A 17,881-nucleotide genomic window follows, 5' to 3' on the forward strand; every position below is an offset into this window, starting at 1 on the left:
CCTTCCAGAGCCGTCTTAAAATGCATGGCCCTGCTCCAGAGCCTGTGGACTCTAGGTACACTCCCGGCCTGACCCTGAGCCATCAGGCTCCTTGGGGCAGACACAGCCAATCCTCTGCTCAACACATTTTATTGCTAAGGACAAGGTGATGCACCAGTTTTCAAAATAGTTTGGTTTATAGCGTTCATACGTAACAAAAAAATGGGGAGTATTATAAATCTGATTCTTGTATACACAGGGTATAAGTGTGAAGCCCTCCAATCCTGGGCTCAGGCAAACAAATTCATGAGGAGCAAAAACCTGTTTAACCCCTTCAGTGTTGCCCTCCAGTCCCACCCCCACCCCGAAAATCAGCTCCCTCCCACTCCTAGACCAAGGGGCGTATCTAAACCTGCCCCTGGCCTCCAGTGGCCCCAATTCATCTTAACCCTCCCAGCCCCTGCATGATTGCAATTTTCTGTTGACAGAATCACTCGCCAGGCTCTGCCTGCTTCCATCATTAGCTCTCCCTTCAGATTATTCCCCACCCAAACCCTCTAACACTGTCCACAGGCCTCTGTGCCTGGAGTGATAATGGGCAGACACACCCATGTTATCCTATCTTCTTCTTCAAGAGAGGGCAAACAGCTGGCTTAACTCCTCAGCATCTCCATCTCATCACTGCAGCTTTGCCACCACTCCCTTGAGGCGGTTCTAGGGACAGACATGCCACAGCCATCTCCAGCCAACCCCCAAGGGCCCTTACTCAGCTCAGCTGAGGGCAGAATTTCACATTTTTGTTGCCCTGGATAGGCAAGGAAGAAAGTAAAGGCCAGGGGCTGGCAGAAGATGGTCCGGACCAAACATACATACCGACACACACACACACACACACCCCCCACACACACATAAATACAAAAGGGGTTAGGGGGGCAAGCACCAGCACCTCTGCCTGGCGCAGGTGATCGTTAGGAAGCTAAGTCCGAGGCAGGAACAGGGTGACCAGCCCAGCCCGCACAGTCGGCCCACCGCAGACTGGGGCCAGTGCAGCCATGGCATTCCAGTGCTTAGCCCATCAGCTGGGAGCTCGTCGTCTGCTGCCACATGTCCAAGAAGGGCTCGTCCTTGCACTACAGCGGAATGCGATGAGGGCAGGGTGAGAAGATGATGGGGTTGGTTAGTTTATTCCTTTTCATTTTACAATTCACTTTAGAGACTTCAGAGTTCCAAGGGTCTGCTGTGCTGTGGAACCCCAGAGTGCTTTCGCCTTGTTGACTGGGACTCTCTCAGCTGCTGGAAGCACCTACTCCATGATGGCCCGGTATAGTGCAGGCTCGATGTAATCTTCCCGGTACCTTGAGTTGATAACTCGTTGCCGTTTCTTCTCCTGCTTAACCTCTTTCTCCGTGAAAATCTCATTGAAGCGCATGTCTGAGGCTACTGACTATAGAAGAATAGGCAAGCCAAATAAATGAGCACTATTGTGGCCAATGCCCCCACCTCCCGAAGAAAAAACAAAGGGTCATGTCCTTGCTTTGTTCCCTGCCTCCCAGAGGGGAACCAAGGGCACACAGAAAACACACTCACCAGTCTAGACTTGACTCTCTTGGGAAGCTCTTCATCCAGCGTGTACACGTCATCTCTCTTAACCACAAGCTGTGAGCCATCCTCAAACTCCACCTACCAAGGAAACAAAGGCCTTACGCTAAGATATCCTGTCGCTCTCTGGTCCACCATGCACAGTGGCCATTTCCTGCAGACACAGGAAGCGTTTAGAACACTGAAGCAAGGCCTGCCATGTCTGAAGCCATACCCGGCAGACTGGACACAGGGCAGCCCCAGCTCTGAAAAGGGTTGTGACCGACACCTTAAGCTCTCCTCTCCCAAGACCAAAGACTTGCCCCACCTCTGGCTCAAGAGGAAACACTGAACTAACCAAGCACCAGCCTCCCCCCATCCCCAGCAAAGCCTTTGGTTACCTGATACATCTGGATGGGGTGAGAGGCCACAAACTTGGCTCCATAGACTTGGCCATCTGTCCATCTCACCTGGACTACTTCCCCTTCAGCAGGAGGACCCAGCTGGAGACAGTCCTGACTCTGAGGGAATGGTAAGAAGAAGGGTGAAAGGGAGGTCCATTTGAGAGACCTGCTTAGTCTACCGGCTGTCTCTGCTGGCTGCTGCTGTTCCAGGTGACAAAAAAAGGAGCTATAATAACCTTAATAAATGTAGAAGACAATGACCATCATCAAGAACCTTTCTCATGCTCCTTCAACTGTCTAAGGGACAGTTCTAAGGGTTCTGCCAGGAAGAAATACTCAAACTGTACTCAACTATTTTAAGAGAGTTCTTAACAGGAAAGTAACAAAAGACCACCTGCCATGGGACTTGGCAAAAAACTTTACCACTCTGACTCCCTGCAGAAGGGGGCACCCTAAAGCTGGGTGGAACCCTGGCTGCATTCCCAGTAGAGGGCTTGTTATATAACTTGGTCAGTGTGTGAGCATGCTCATGGCAGCTGAATCAAAGGTCTGATGGGTAGAAAAGGGAGAAGGTGCTTGGGGACGTGGCCCAAAAAATACACCTTGGAGCAGGAATGGGACAGAGTCTAAAATACCAAATATCTAAAATTCTAATTGCTGTTTCCCATTTCCACTCATGACAAGAGGAAGGTTCTACTGCCAATTCATTTATTGAACAGAAATGGCTTTATACTGTATTGCCAACTCATTATTGACTAGTTACACAATAACTATATTGTGTTATGAATTCAACAATTAAATAGAAAGCACTGCCCCACAAAAGAATCTGAGGTGGAAGTTTTAACTAGTCAAATATCTGATCTTTCATAAATCACTTAAGTTCTCAGATATTCAGTTTTCCCTCCGATAATAGCAGTTCTCAAAGTATGGTCGGCACACTTTAGGGAGATTCCTGAGCCACCAGCAGGGAGCAAGCAGGGGCATGATAGTTTTCACAATACTATTAAAACATGAGCCTCTTTCACTGTGCTGACATTTGCAGTGATGGTGTAACACCCAGAAAGTGTGCGGTCCTGGCACCACAGCACGGATTGAGGCAGCAACCCTGAGGTCTACTACCTGTGACTCTATTCTTAGCCACCGTGTACTCACGATGTAGGAGCAAAAGAGAAAAACCTGTAACCACATAACAATGTCCCTTTGATAAAGCAGAAAAAATTATTTTGTTAAACCACAATCTTTAAGTACATGTGTAAGTACTCAGAAGACATTTTCTTTTGCATACTGAAGCATGATGGCTGTCCTGAGGAAAAGCACAGGGTAACTGAGTTTTGTAAGAAGTAACCGCTTTTTTTCATGAAACACCAGTTTTATTTGGAAAAAAAAAAAGACAAATAGGTTATTCAGACTTGGGTACTGGCAGAGATATTGAAAATGAATGAAGTGAGCCTTTCATTTCGAGGAAAACGGACTGACGGTACTACCAGTAATAAAACCTAAGTTTTCAAGCACAAGTTATAATTTCAGAAAAGTCGTATCACCACTGTGAGCTTGACGCTCCCTAAAATTTAAAGACTTTTCTGAGATTCGTGCTACAAATTAAAGTGGTTTTTTGGTACTGTATAATAAAATTTAACAATCCCTGAAAGATCTGCATGGCCCATTACACCAACATGGATGAGGGTTCAAATTCACCATGCTTAAAGATCCATTCTCAGTGTAAGACAGACCAACAGAATTTAAAGAGTATGTTCACCAAGCTGCTTTCAGAGTCCACACTGCCGCTAACTGTTAAGGAACTACTATTCACTGAGGTTTGGTATAGTATCAAAGTAGAATGAACAAAATCATCTGGAATGCTATTTAAATACTCACTTTTTCATATCTATGTGAAACCGAGTTTTCTTCATACACTTGAACCAAAACAATATATTCCAACAAACTGAAGCTGTGACATTAAAGGAGTTTGCAAAATTATAGTCCCATGGACGGAGGAGCCTGGTAGGCTGCAGTCCAAGGGGTCGCTAAGAGTCAGACACGACTGAGCGACTTCACTTTCACTTTTCACTTTCATGCATTGGAGAAGGAAATGGCAACCCACTCCAGTGTTCTAGCCTGGAGAATCCCAGGGGCGGGGGAGCCCGGTGGGCTGCCGTCTATGGGGTCGCACAGAGTCGGACACGACTGAAGCGATTTAGCAGCAGCAGCAGCAAAGTGGCAAATCCCATGGATACTAATACTTTTTGTTTTACTTCAAGTTGTTAAAAACAATGGACTATTTCAAATCAATCTCAGTTTTAATTTCTACTAATAATGAGCAAATAGAAAATCACGAGCAAATAATGAGCCCTGTTGGTAACACAGGCAGGTGAGGGGTAAGAGACATAACCCACATAAAGCTCTTTAGGGGCCTCAGTAATGTCTACAAGAGTCCTGAGAGCTCTCTAAGTTACAGATACCTCCTGCTTCTGAGTTGGTATTACCCGAGTCTGACAGAGACCCGGGTCAGGAACCTAGCCCAGTGCCTGCCAGACTGGAAGAGCATCACAAAGCATAGCTAGCCTACTGCCACAGACACATCTGGCACCATCTTTACTGTTCATGCATAGAATTCTGCCTTACACCTAATGAGTGGGTTTTTAGCTAAGTTGCTCATGTGTGTGGACGTGTTAAAGGAAGAAGTGGCTTCATCCCACTATGCCAGTGCTCAGTCTAACGGGAAAAGGTTGGGGGCTGGATGGGGGAATGGGGACAGAGAGACGAGCAACAGGGGCAACCTGAACCGGGTGCTGAGTCCTGAGCCAGAAAACCTAGGACTACGTCCAGGCGGGGCTCCAGTGTCTCAGTGTTGGTAACACAGCCAGGCCAGGGTCATCTCCCAGCAACTTCTATTCCACCTCCAAAGCCTTCAGCTGTAAAGAACCAAAAGCACACTCCACACATCTACCCAGAGGGCATGGTAGCAAAGAGGTAACTGGATAATTCTCCGGAAATCACACAGCTGCTGAGCAGGTATTGGCACACTGATCTGATTCCAAAGCTTGGGCTCTTCATCCAACACATCCGAACACCTTCACGGGTTGTTGCTGTTGTTGTCCAGCCACTAAGCTGTGTCTGACTCTTTGCGACACCATGGACTGTGGCCCACCAGGCTCCTCTGACCTCCACTATCTCCCAGAGTGTGCTCAAATTCATGTCCATTGAGTTGGTGATGCTATCCAACCATCTCATCCTCTGCCGCTCCCTTCTTTTGCCTTCCATCTTTTCCAGCATGAGGTCTTTTCCAATGAGTTAAGGGTAAGCAAAGCAAAGTTGCTCAGTCATGTCCAACTCTTTGCAACCCCATGGACTGTAGCCTACCAGGATCCTCCATCCATGGGATTTCCCAGGCAAGAGCACTGGAGTGGGTTGCCATTTCCTTCTCCAAGGGATCTTCCCGACCCAGGGATTGAACCCGGGTCTCCCACATTGTAGGCAGATGCTTTACTGTCTGAGCAATACAAGCATGTTTCAAATCACTGCAGAAAGCACTGCTTCCTACAAGCTTCTCGAGAAACCAGGGTACCCTAGTGGCATACAATTTTCTTTGTATAGAAAGACCAGTACAAACACTTCTTTCTGTTTGGGGGCCAAACGATGGCACCATGGGCCAGGCTAGAAAAGGCAGGTGGGCCCATGGTTAGTCAGACCTAGAAGTACCCCCATCCCAAAATGCCCAAGAAGCTCCATGCAGACATTACCACTATGTCCTCAGGGTAGAGATTGTCGCTGAAGGAGCCGTCATCAAAGTTGACTTCGTAGAAGGTCTCAGTGGTGAGCCTTACCACCTCACACTGGTAGAAGCGCCCGTTCTTATGCTTGCTAATGACCTTCTGGCCTGCGGTGATGCTCTGCAAGGCCCCCTTGGCACGCTGGAAAAAACAGAGGCTTGGGTTACGCCCATGTTGAGCTGACAGGCCTAGCAAATGGGGACCAAGATGAGCTGGCTCCTCTTCACCAGGGAAAGAAGCATGAGAATGGAAAGGTAAACGGCATAGGTTTTTCCAGATGGCCACACCCCGGCCAGGACATGGGAAAACCTAGTGTCACGTTTCCCCCATAACGTAGCTCCTCCCTCAGTCACAGTACACAACTGGTCCCTATGCCAACCAACCATCCTGTCTCACCCCAAACTCCCCAAACAGACTCTTGTGACTTCCCTATTGTGAGGAATTGGCCAGACAGCACCTACTAATCCACATAGTTCAGACACACATCAAAGTGGGCGGGCAGCAGGCCCAGGGCCCCCACATGATACTGCACACAGACCTTACCACCAGCTCTACCCTCAGGGTCAGAGCACAAAGACTGAGCTTCCCTGGATGTCCTCAGCTGTCTGTGACACACAGCTCCTCATTACAAGGACTCTGCCGCCTCTGAGGCCCTCATATCACCCTTCTTCCCATTCTGAACTTGCCCCTGATGCAAATGAGATCACAGAGTATCTGGTAGCCTCGCGTCCAACCGCGCCTCCCTAAGCGGCCCGAGCTCTGGGCTCCAGCCACGCTGGCCTCCCTGCTGTCCTGAGCACTCGTGCCAAGCGCGTTCCCACCTCAAGGTCTCTGCACCTCTGTTCCCTTCCTGAAAGGTTCTTCCCCAGTTCTCTGCACACTGGCTCCCTCACATTCAAGAGTCAACTCAGGGACAACACTGCTTACTACCCCCTCTTCCATTCCTGTATCCAGCTTTACTCTTATGTCGCATCTGTGAACACTGTATGTTTTCTTGTTTCCACACTTCTTTCAACCACAGGAAATGCAGCAGGAAGGCAGGCACTGTTATCTCACTCACTAGTATGTTCCCAGCACATAAAACTGCGCCTGGGGAATTCCCTACTGTCCAGTGGTTAGGGCTCCCGAGGTTCAATCCCTGGTCAGGGAACTAAGATCCCACAAGCTGCCCGACCCAAAATAAATAAAGTTAAAACAAAACACAAATCACTGTGTCAGACATGCCCAGTACGTGGGTGAAGAGTGAATTAGTAAAATAAATATTCAACAGTACCCACCTTTCCTTATAGCACCAGCCATCTACAGCTGCCAATGTGAGGGTATGTGGATGGCTGGGGGGATAATGATCACCACCACATCACAATCCTGTTCCAACACAAAACTCCTACCCCCTCACCAAAATGTACCTCAGGCTTTTATTCCTCATTCTCATATTGACTATTTTCCCTTCTTCCTAAGTTCCCAACCCACCCCCAACCACCTCTTGCGCTCAGTAGAACATCTTTACGAAAATGGAGGACCCAGGGACTTCCCTGGTGGTCCAGTGGTTAAGAATCTACCTTGCAGTGCAGGGGATGTGGGTTCGATCCCTGGTCAGGGAACTAAGCATGCCATACGCCACAGAGCAACTAAGCCTGTGAGGCACACCTACTGAGCCTGCACGTGCCACCACTCCTGAGTCTGGGCTGGAACGAACAATGAAAATCATGTCCTGCAACTAAGACCCAAAGCAGCCAAATAAGTAAGTAACTAAAGGAGAGGAAGAAAGAGCCAGTCAGCCAAGGCCTTTCCAAGAGCCAAATGGTAAGGGGGCAGTTTGTCCTCTGGGCTGGCGCTCTATCGTGTCCTTCCTTTTATGACTGTTCCTTACCACTGCTGACAAGTCTTCATGGGCGTCCCCTCCACTAGACTGCAGCTCACGGAAGGCACTCTGGCTCCTGACCTGACTGCCCCTGGAGCCCCCAGGTGGGGTGCACACAGCGCCGCCACCCCGACAACACGAGGCCCTCCTGAGCCCCCTGCTGCTCTGCTTCTCTCCACGTCTCTCTCTGCTTCTCAGCTGCTTTCCCTGCTTCCTGCTCTACCATCTGCTCCTTCTATTAGGAATCTCCAGAGCCCAGTTTCTAATAGGAATTAGCTTTAACTATCCTGTTAAATGCTGATAACATCCAAATTTTCATCCAGTGAATCCAACTGCCTCCTGGTACCTCAGCCAGAATGTTCCAGCAATATCAAAGTCTACAGGTCCTTCTCTCATTTTCTATCTCCCCCGCTTTCCCCTACAAAACAGCCCTGGCCCATCTCAGCTCCTGAACGCAGTTAATTCCGTATGAGCATCCCTTCCATCTTTAAGGAAGTAGCCCAAGTCATCTTGAATCCACACTCGCTCACCTCCCCCTTCCTCTCCCCATGGCAGTCAAAAGACCCCATCAGTTCCACCCACTGTGGGATCAGTGCTGGCTGTGATCCTAAAGCTCTGCCTCTGTGTTCCCACTTCAGACTTCAACTTCTCACCTAGGCTAACTGGTCTCCTGGCCTCGAATTCTTATTCCTTCAGTCTTTTCTTCAAACCAGAACAGTTTTAAAAAATATAGCTCGAAGTCATAATACCTGAGAAGTTCCCCTCTCCTAATGGAAGAAAGGTCAGATTCCTAACTGAGCATGGCAACCCAGGGCCTCCCTCCTCTGACACTGCCTGCCTTTCCAGTACCACCCCCACCAGGTTCCCAGAACCAGTCTTACACGTTCCTCCTCCTGAGGCTCGCTCATTCTGTTTCTGAAGACTTGAATCGCATCCTGCTCACAATTCCCCTTTATTATTTAAGGCCCACCTCAATGCCACCTTTAATCCAAACCTTTTCATGCAGCTTTCACTAAGCTTCACTGTTTAAAGAAACTCAGTGCCACGTAGGGCTCATGGTGTACTACTCTTCCCGTTAAGTTCATGGTATTTACAGAGCTTCTGCAATGTCCCTGACACCCAGATTCACAAGACACAGACCCTCAAGGAGTTTATCCAGGAGGAGAGGTAAACAAGGAATCAACCACAAGGCAGTTGATACCCCAGGATAGGACATACAGGGCAGGAAGCAGAGATGGGCAGGGGCCGCCACCTAATCCCACACTCATTGGCATTTCCGAGAAGCACAGTGCTTGAGGAAATAACTTGCTGACACAACAAATGAACAGCCTGCAGAGAAAATGACTCAGGAAAAATGGTCAAGCGGATTCCAGAACGGCAGGCCCCTCACCTCCAAATTAGGGATCTTGTGCCGGAAGCAGGTGATGAAGACAACGAAAGGCCAGTCGTCTGGCTGCATCATCACGCCTGCAGCCTGAGCGCAGCTCACGTGGAAGGCAGTTGGGCAACGGCCGTGAGAACACTGCACACAGCAGCCGGCGGTTCTTTTCCTCCGTTTCTTACAGAAGACACATTTCTACAACACAGGGGAAGTAGGCCAATGAGTAAAGGAACTGGGACGGTCTCCTCTACTGCTCCCCAAATGCACAGAACCATACCCGCAAGAGCCCACCTGCTTCCCAAAACACAAGGGTGCATACACCCTCTGTTAATCTCGTATCTGATCACAGACATCCTCATTAAGTAGTTTTAACCAGAGGGTGAGAACTGTTAAGTCACGACCAAAACCAAGGGGCAGAAGACCAGCCAGGGGATGCCCTCCTAAGTGCCATGTTCCCCTCTACCCAGAGCCTTGGAAACAGAGAAAGGATGCACAGTCACATGCCCAGCTCTCTCTCCTTACCAGTTTGAAGCGGGGCAGGGGAATTTTGCTCACATCCACTGGACTTCTTTCTGCAATGTTGACAAATCTTGCTTCCAGAATCGCCACCGCACATGAGACATGGACCCATCTGCCAAAAGGCAAAGGCCACTTCAGTCCCCCCAGGCCCTATGGCTTTCTCTTCTTTGTTTTTGGTTTTTTCCCCCAGGCAAGGCTTATTGGGGCCCTGCTGTAGCAAGGGGGAGCAAGAACAAAGAACAAGTTCCCTTGCTTGCCTGCTCCCTGCAGGGTGGGGAGGCAAGCTTGTGACTTACAGGATGAGAGTAATGTGTGTCTCAGGGTCGGGCCAGAGGGGTAGACAGTGTGCCCACCCCTCTGGTGGTGCTGACTGCAGGGTGCCTGTCAGTACCCGCTTTTGTTCCCAACACCCTGGTTTGGCTCCGGGCTCTTCAAATGGCTAAATGGCTATCGTGGTTCTCCTTTTTAGCCCTGTTTGTTTAACCTTTTGGTTAAGTTTGTGTCTTCTAGGTTCCAACAGTTCGAAGTAAGGCTTCAGGATGGCTCAAAGAGTTCAACCCTTTCTGGGAGAGTGGCCCAGGTCCCTACAGGTCCTTGGAACCGTCAGCAAGGTGTAGGCAATGGTCTGTAGCCCCTGTCCAACATAAGAAGCTTCAGAAGAAGATATCTCTGACCCCTCAGAATAAGAGTATAGAGGTGGAGGTGGAGGGCAAGGGCAATGAGGCAGACTAGGACCTGGGACCCTCTGCCACAATGCTGCAATGCTCCCACCTGGATAAATTTCTCCTCAAGCAACAAAATACAAAGGAATGTACGGGACTAAAAATAAACGTGCACATGCAGGGCTGGGGCAAATTCTGGATGAAAAGATACAGAGAACAAAAACTCGACTGCCGCTTTTGAAGAGCCTGGCCTCTTCTGCTGCGGGCCTGCCTGTGGTGCTTCCTCCCTCCCCCACTATGACCCCTGAACTTCCCAGCAAGGTCCTGAGGCCCAGAGAGTTACGACCAGAAGTGTCTCCCACACTAAGTGGGAAAAGGTCCCCACCACACAGTCCCAGGTCAGCACAGCGTCACACTGCTTACACCACTCACTCACAGCCTGTTGCTAAATAAACAGAGCCACAGCGAACTGGGGGTACGGCACGGTTTAGGAAGTGAGAATAAATTAGAGAACTCTCTACAGATCTCTTTAATTGGAGAACCTGGGCACTTCCTCAAAATATCTCCAAATGGGCCCCAATCTGCCAGTAAGCCCACCCTTCCCCTCCACGCCTTTGCCCAAACCTTTCCCAGGGCCAAAATGACCTCTCCCTTCTGCTCCCTTCGTCCACCTCAGAATCACTCTTTCGTTTCTGTCCAGACCCATTTACTCTGAGAGATGTGTTCAATGGACATCCTTAGAGAATTAAAGTTCGGGACCTCTGGAGAAACTAACACGCACCTAGATGGGCTCCACTAAGGTGCTGAGTGCTCTCAGAATCAGGCCAGGTGAAAACCTACATACAAGACGGTGCAGGGGCCACGTGGGGCCACCTGCAGTGTGTGAGTGGGGACAGGGCTGTTTCCGCACGGCTCCGCAGGGCAGACCAAGGATTATATGGTGAAGGTGGGAGGTGCAAGCAGAGCCATTTCCACTCCAAGAAGAGAACTTAAACAGCATTCTCTGGCAACTGTGAGGAACACAGTGACCTCCAGTCAGGGCAGCAAGTGCTCTAGAGCAGTGGAAGCAGCGAGCAGAGCAGCATGAAGGGGATGCTTGTCAGGCAAGAGGCTTGGTGGTGTGTGCGCCAAGTTCCTTGTGCACCAAGGATTTCATTCAGCTGGAAGCAGGGTCCTCCCTGCTGTTTCCCCATCGACCTCTGAGTACTCTCCCCTAGGCAGCCAGGCCTCACAGCAAAAATCTCATTCATCTGACATTTCTACCCCAGAACCACTAAGCCGAGACCAAGCACAAAAACTCGGCTCACAGAACTTCCCCAGTGGTCCTATGGTTAAGACTTTGCCTTCTAATGCAAGGGGGTGTGAGTCTGATCCCTGGATGGGGAGCTAAGACCCCACTAAGATCCCACATGACCAGCAGTCAAAAAAACCAAAACAAAAAGACAGAAGCAACATTGCAACAAATTCAATAAAGACTTAAAACACTCAGCTCAGTGAAAGTGACCTGCTGGCAGCGGAGAAGCCCAGCTCCAGACTGAGGAACAGAACCCTCTGTGAGTTTGGCTGACGAGGGGGTAGGCGTAGCTGGGCTTCCTCAATGTCCCAACGCCCTCCTGAAAGACATGCGCCCTCATTCCCAACAGCCAGGGAGTCTGCTTTGGGAAGGGCTCACAGCCCACAGCCACAGGCACCTCTGCTCTGCACCAGCCCCACATCTAACCCGTCAGCTCCCCCTGTCCACCATGAAGCCCCGGCACCATCTTCACAGGGCCTTCACGCCCTCGTGAGTCCAGCTTAGCTTCTCCAGAAGGATCTAACTTACAAGGCTGCCTCCGAGGGGAGGCTCTGGACCACCTGGCCTCCCATCTTTAAAATTAGTCTTGGAGATGCTGTTTCAGCCCCAAACAGTGTGCTTCCCAAGTCATCATCAGTCATGTGGATGACAGCGCCTACCCTGGCAGAGCGCCTGCACGCGGCTGCAGGGCTCAGCAAACTCACCTGTCGTCATTGGCTCTCTGCAGGGCTCCTCCTCGTAACGAGCACAAACAGCAGTCCTGCCAAGAAGGGGGGTGGAGGAGGAGTGGTCACCACCGAATTACTAACATCCAATCTGTTCTCCTTGTGACTTCCTTCGGGCAACTGTAGCCTTCACATGAGAAAGCATGGGAGGCCTTGCCTGCACAGCCCCCGGAACCAGGACTCCGCTGCAGGAAGACAGGGAGGCCACTCGGGGCTAAAGTGCACCAATTATTCGCCTGACTTAACCTAATTGTCTTCCCTGTTAATAGTAACAGCTGAAAGAAAAGTCACAAATGATACCCTGCTCAAGCTACGGGCATTACAGGGCTCTGCCTGCCTCCTATGTGGGTACTGCCAGGTTCCAGAGAGGAGTGAAGAATAAAGAGAAAGCCACAAAATGAACATCTGAGCCCTGTTCTGATGCTCTGACCTGACGGCTCAATTCTTTACAGGGGGCAGTGGTCTGTTCACCAGAGGACCTCTACTCGGTCCTGACACAATGGAGCAAACAGCTTCCAGACGCCATCGGGCCCCGCTGCAGATAGGCAGCAAACACTCTCACAGTGGGCGGGGTGGGGGTGGGGATGTTTATTCTGACAACACTCGCACATCACTGTGTACCGGGTCTTGCTCAGACCGCTGGGGCAGAGTCCACGTGAAGCAGAGTGGCCCTGGGCAAGCGCGTCTCACGGGGAGATAGCGACAGCATGGATGCACTCACCTCTTCCAGGGCATTGGCTGAACACCGAGAACACATCCAGTCTTCAGAAGCCTTTGCAGGGGGTACTCCGTAGCAACCTAACGGGGACACCGAGGTGAGCAAATTAAACCCAGAGTCAGAAGGCAGACCTGCTGCTCCTCTCCAAATACCTTTTCCCAAAGCAACAAGCAAATCTTACAGAGACCCCTGAATTCTAGCGCCACGGCCCCCACAAATCAGCCATATGGTATGGACCAAAGTCTCAAAAAATCAGAAACCAGATTCACTGGTACCAACACCCAGTGAGCAGCAGGGACTAGTCCCCTCCATGTATCTGCAACCAGGGGGACAGCCCAGGGTGGACAGTACGAGCACAGACCCAAGTCACAGACCCAATCTGACAACTCCAACAACACATAAGCAATCTTTGCACTGGGGGGGTGGCGGGAGGGGGAGGTGGGAGGCTGTGGGGAGCCTGAGAGGTGGGAGGACTCGGTCAGATGCCCTTGCCCTGGGACCGGATGTAGAGAAGAGGTGAGGCACTCACTGGCGTGGACCCGGACACTGCACTTCTTGCAGGACACCAGGAGACTGGTGCCGTCCTCCTCCAGGTAAGGGGTGGACAGGTTTATGTCCGTCGAGGTGCAGCCAGTCGAGGTGAAGCACATTTCTGGAATCAATGGCTTGGTCCTTTGCGTCTGGGGGGCCAAATCTGGAGCGCTGCCGCAGCTCTGACCAAAACCTCCAAACTCCACCTAAGGGGGGGCAAGCGCACACGTCAGGGACCTGGCCTGTGTCCTGCACTCCCCACTTGCTCTGTCAGCAGAAAGCTACTCTCTTCCTGACGGGCCGGCTATGGCTCCCAGGTGCACAGCCATTATCCCAGAGCTGCTAATTGAAGTTACCTCTAATGACTCAAATTCAATTTCTCACAGCAGCATCAAACAAAGGCCCCCGGGGACAACCGGGAAGAGGAAGAGAGGTAAGAGGCAACTGGGACTTCAATCTTTCCCAACCAGACGGTAATAAAACGCACTGAGAGGCTGGCGAGGCTGTTCCTGGGGGCCTCCTTCTGTGCTGCATGGCACGGCACCCCACCAAGGGAAAGGCCCCAGGACAGGTGCTCCCGAGGGCCAGCACGGACTCTTCTCGAGGCCATGTCAGCAGTCAGCTGAGCTGCAGCTCTGTCACATGGCTGGAGCTCCACGTGCTGTTCCTGGCTTGGGGGCCCTTGGGGAAGAACACTGTGTCCATGTCCTTCCCTTGGCAAAGAGCCTGACTGCAAGGATCTGTGGGCTCTGCCGCTGGATGGCACATTCACCCCCTGTTCCAAGGACGGGGCCCAGAAACATGTCAACCCCAAGCCTGTGCCATTCATGGAACGCTGAGCCCCGCTCGACAGATAAACAGCCAGGCCATCTGCCTGCTTCCCGCCCAGTCAAGGACACGTAGTGAACTTTTGGGCTCGCCTTTTGGTCACTGGAAATAAAGAATGGGTTACTAACTCAAAGTACATTGGTCTGAAGTTTTATTCTTTGGCAAACATGAACCTGGGGCCGTGGCCAGGCTCAGGGACAGCCACGCCACTCTAACTAGCACAGGGGACTGGTTCCCTACGTGCTGCCCTGTGTAGGTCCCAGCTGAGACTGAGCTGGTCCTCTGGCACAGGCTGCTGTGGGTGCCCTCTTGGCCTCCAAGAGCTAGACTCAAAAAGACCCATGATGGTGGAGGCATCAAATGCCCCACGAGTGGGAGGGGCATGGCTAGGCTCAGCCAGGGTGCTTTCCCATCCCTCTTCCTCCTGCAAAACCCCTGCTCCTGCCCCTCCCAAGTGCCTCTCCACTGCTGCCAACATCCACAGTGGAGATGGGCAAGGAAGAAAAGAGACAACGCTGGAGGGTCTGATTTAAAGAATCCCCAGCTCTCCAGATGGGCCAGGACGACAAACCACCTAGAAGGAATCATCACTTACTAGAAAGAGCAGATTCCTCAGCAAACAGCGTGAGTGCCAAAGGGAGCCGGAAATCCCCCCGAGCCTAAGCCACACCTTCTGCTCTTCCCCAAAGCATTCTCAAGTGAAACCCACATGCTTATCTGCCTGGTGAAGCCTTTCTATCCAGCAGGCGGATGGGGCAAAAACACACCCTTCCCAAACTATGCACCCACCATTAAAGCTAGCTTTCCTGAGTGCTGGCACTGGGTAAACAGAGGGGATACGAGGGCTTACCTGATGGTAAGTCTGAAAGATCATGCAGACGGCGCAATGAGGGGCCTGCTGGGCCATGGCCTCGTTGAACTCTTTCTCAGCCTCAAAATTTGGAGGTCGGTTCTGCCAAAGCTGGCTCAGGGGCTTGGCCCAGGCCTCTGTCTCCTCAGCCTCCTCCTCGGGGGTCAGCTGTTCTGGTAGCTCTAGAGGAGGAAGCAGAGGTGTGAGTCAGGCAGGCAGCACGAGCCTTGCTCTGTGGCTCTGCCTGGAGAGCCGATGAGCTCAGCTCAAGCTGGGACCTTCCGGTTCCCGGTCAGGGCTAACCTGAGAACCTATGGGTGACAAAGGCAAAGGGCAGGGGTGATTTTCAAAGGCCTCCATGAGTGTCTGGATGGTGTCGTGAGGAGCCCTGCAATCTGTGGCTGCAACTCCTCCAATGCCCTCCTCACTTCCTTCCAGACAGGACTGCCTTCCAAGAGACCCTGGAGACCTATGTTGAGCAGCCCAAGGAAAGCTCTGGGACATACGAGACAAGCTACCCATTTACCTGTTTATTCCTTGCAACTCAAGCTCAGTGCAAACAAATACTTACTTCCTCCACCTTCAATCACGTTTAATCCAAAGGGATCTGGCAGCTGCCGTGCGTGTGATCTCAGTGAAGGGGGACCATAATGGATTGCAGTTAAAATCGACCCCTACAAGCTCCATCAATCAGGCCTAAACAGGAGACATGGTGCCAAAATCCAAGCACATGTGTTCTCCAGATCCTAGTCAGAACAAGAGTGATCGAGGCAGGAACAGAGAAACAGACAGACCACTCACAATCACCAGAGAAAAATGACCACACACACACTTGCTATGCTTACACAACCGAAAGTGGCCAGGAGTCAACTCTACTGTGAATACTTAACAAATGACGAAAAGGTTCAACAGTTTAGTGAAAACTGCAGGAACCAAAATTTCACAGCTTACACAGATAAAACCTCATTAGGCTGTACAATTTAGGCACTCACTATGCGCTTCACTAAATGCCTCAATTAAAAAAAAAGTTTTAAGCAAGAGAGAAGGGTGTGCGAGACCAAGAGACTCAAGAAGCTTCTAAATGCAATGTATGACCCTAGTTTGGTTCATACTGGTTGAGAGGAAATAACACATTTTCAGGATGAGCAGGGAAAGATGGCTATGAACTGAGAATCAGAGGATATTATGAAGTTACTCCTGACTTTCGGAGGTCAAGTGTTTACAGAGGAGACGATCCTATGTAGAAGATGCCAGTTGGTTCGCTTTAAACGAAAAGACTAGGTAATTACGTCTCACTTTCAAATGACACAGCAGATATGTACGCTCATAGGTAAACAACGCATGCGTGTGTGGGAAGTTGCTTCAGTTGTGTCCGACTCTTTGTGAGTCTATGGACTATAGCCCACCTGGTTCCTCTGTCCAAGGAATTCTCTCCAGGCAAGAATACTGGAGTGGGTTGCCGTGCCCTCCTCCAGGGGATCTTCCTGACTCAGGGATCAAACCCACGTCTCTTGCGTCTCCTGCACCAGCAGACGGGTTCTTTACCACTAGCGCAACCCGGGGAGCCCAAACAATGTACAGGGAGGGGCAAAGCAATTATGGCAACACACAGTGTTCTTACTCCTTCAACTTATCTACATTTAAAGTTTTTTAAACATAAAAAGTTAGAGAGGCGTATATTATGATCTCATTCACATTATCAGAAAAAGACATACGTGGACATAATTTAACATCTGACTAGGACAGTCAGGACATACTGAAGTGTTCAGAGTGGTCCTCTTTGTGGAGTTATCTTTACAGCTTTTCCAGCTTTCCCAGCTTTCTTTAGTCTGCACTGCTTTAGCGCACTGGGGAAAAATCAGAAGTGAGGCTGTTGCTGACCCGGAGGTCCTGAAGCCCCCACCAGGGCTGGAGGAAGACCACAGAGGACTTCTGAGACTCTGAATTGTGGTCTCAAGAGGCTTTCCCCACCCAGCTCATCATGATCCTCTATCAAAGGAGAACAGCAGAGGTGGGCGTCAACATCACATCAGAGAGGGAACGTGAGGCTTGTGGAGCGGGCGAAGGGCTGACTAGGGAGCCTCTGGGCCTTCCCACCCAGCCCTGGGCGTGGGCAAGGTCAGGACCGGGAAGGATGGGGCGCCAGGCAACAGTAACAAGGGGCCTAGTCACTGCGGACCTCGGAGGGTCTGCCAGCTCCGGGGAGGAGGCCACGCTGTACCGATGGCTATCATGCTCTGAGCTGCAAGTCTCCACATGCATCCCTGCCTACGCCCCTGTCTCCTTCACCACCTCTTCTTCCTCAGTCCTCCCAACCCCAGCCTCTGCGCCCCCTCCCTGAGTGGCCCCCTTTAATAAAGACATAAATACCCCCTCCACCCCTCAGGGTCTACATCTTCCGCAGACACTGAACGCAGTGTCCAAACCCGGCCAACACTAGAACCTGGGGAGGCACTCAGCTCAGGCTTCCCGGTCCTACCAACCTCACAGCGCCACGTCCAACCCGCAGGCTCTATCCTCCCCATGGGGTCACCATGTCCCCTCCATATTCCTAGTTCAGACCCCTGGACCTCACAGAGGCTGTGACAAAAGCCCTCGGCTCCTTCTAAGAACCAACCATTAGGAACAATCTTTCTAATGCAAATCAGACCAAGCCCCTCCTCTGGCGAAACACTTCCAGGGCTCAGGCAAATTCCTCACTCTGGCTCACAACCTCTTCATTCCTCCTCCACGCCCTGGCCTGGCTCTGGAAACCCAGTCACAGTGGGCTGGCTCCTCTGA

At 51.0% G+C, this 17,881-nt stretch overlaps 1 protein-coding gene across 4 annotated transcripts in view; it reads right to left on the reverse strand.

Moving 5' to 3' along the window:
• Window positions 1-110: 110 nt before the first annotated feature.
• KDM4A (lysine demethylase 4A) overlaps window positions 111-17,881 on the reverse strand; it is a 40,798-nt gene continuing 23,027 nt past the window's right edge. For all 4 annotated transcript variants that reach the window (XM_040231401.1, XM_040231400.1, XM_040231402.1 and 1 more), the window contains 10 exons: window positions 15,101-15,282; window positions 13,421-13,628; window positions 12,895-12,971; window positions 12,153-12,208; window positions 9,496-9,604; window positions 8,983-9,168; window positions 5,702-5,872; window positions 1,959-2,078; window positions 1,567-1,659; window positions 111-1,423 (listed from right to left, as the gene is read on the reverse strand). In XM_040231401.1, coding sequence (XP_040087335.1) covers window positions 1,283-1,423; window positions 1,567-1,659; window positions 1,959-2,078; window positions 5,702-5,872; window positions 8,983-9,168; window positions 9,496-9,604; window positions 12,153-12,208; window positions 12,895-12,971; window positions 13,421-13,628; window positions 15,101-15,282 — 1,343 coding nt within the window. In that variant the 3' untranslated portion in view covers window positions 111-1,282. The remainder of the gene's footprint in view (window positions 1,424-1,566; window positions 1,660-1,958; window positions 2,079-5,701; window positions 5,873-8,982; window positions 9,169-9,495; window positions 9,605-12,152; window positions 12,209-12,894; window positions 12,972-13,420; window positions 13,629-15,100; window positions 15,283-17,881) is intronic.

The sequence above is a fragment of the Oryx dammah genome, unplaced genomic scaffold (genome assembly GCF_014754425.2).
Source record: "Oryx dammah isolate SB20612 unplaced genomic scaffold, SCBI_Odam_1.1 HiC_scaffold_28, whole genome shotgun sequence".
Classification (NCBI taxonomy): Eukaryota; Metazoa; Chordata; class Mammalia; order Artiodactyla; family Bovidae; genus Oryx; species Oryx dammah.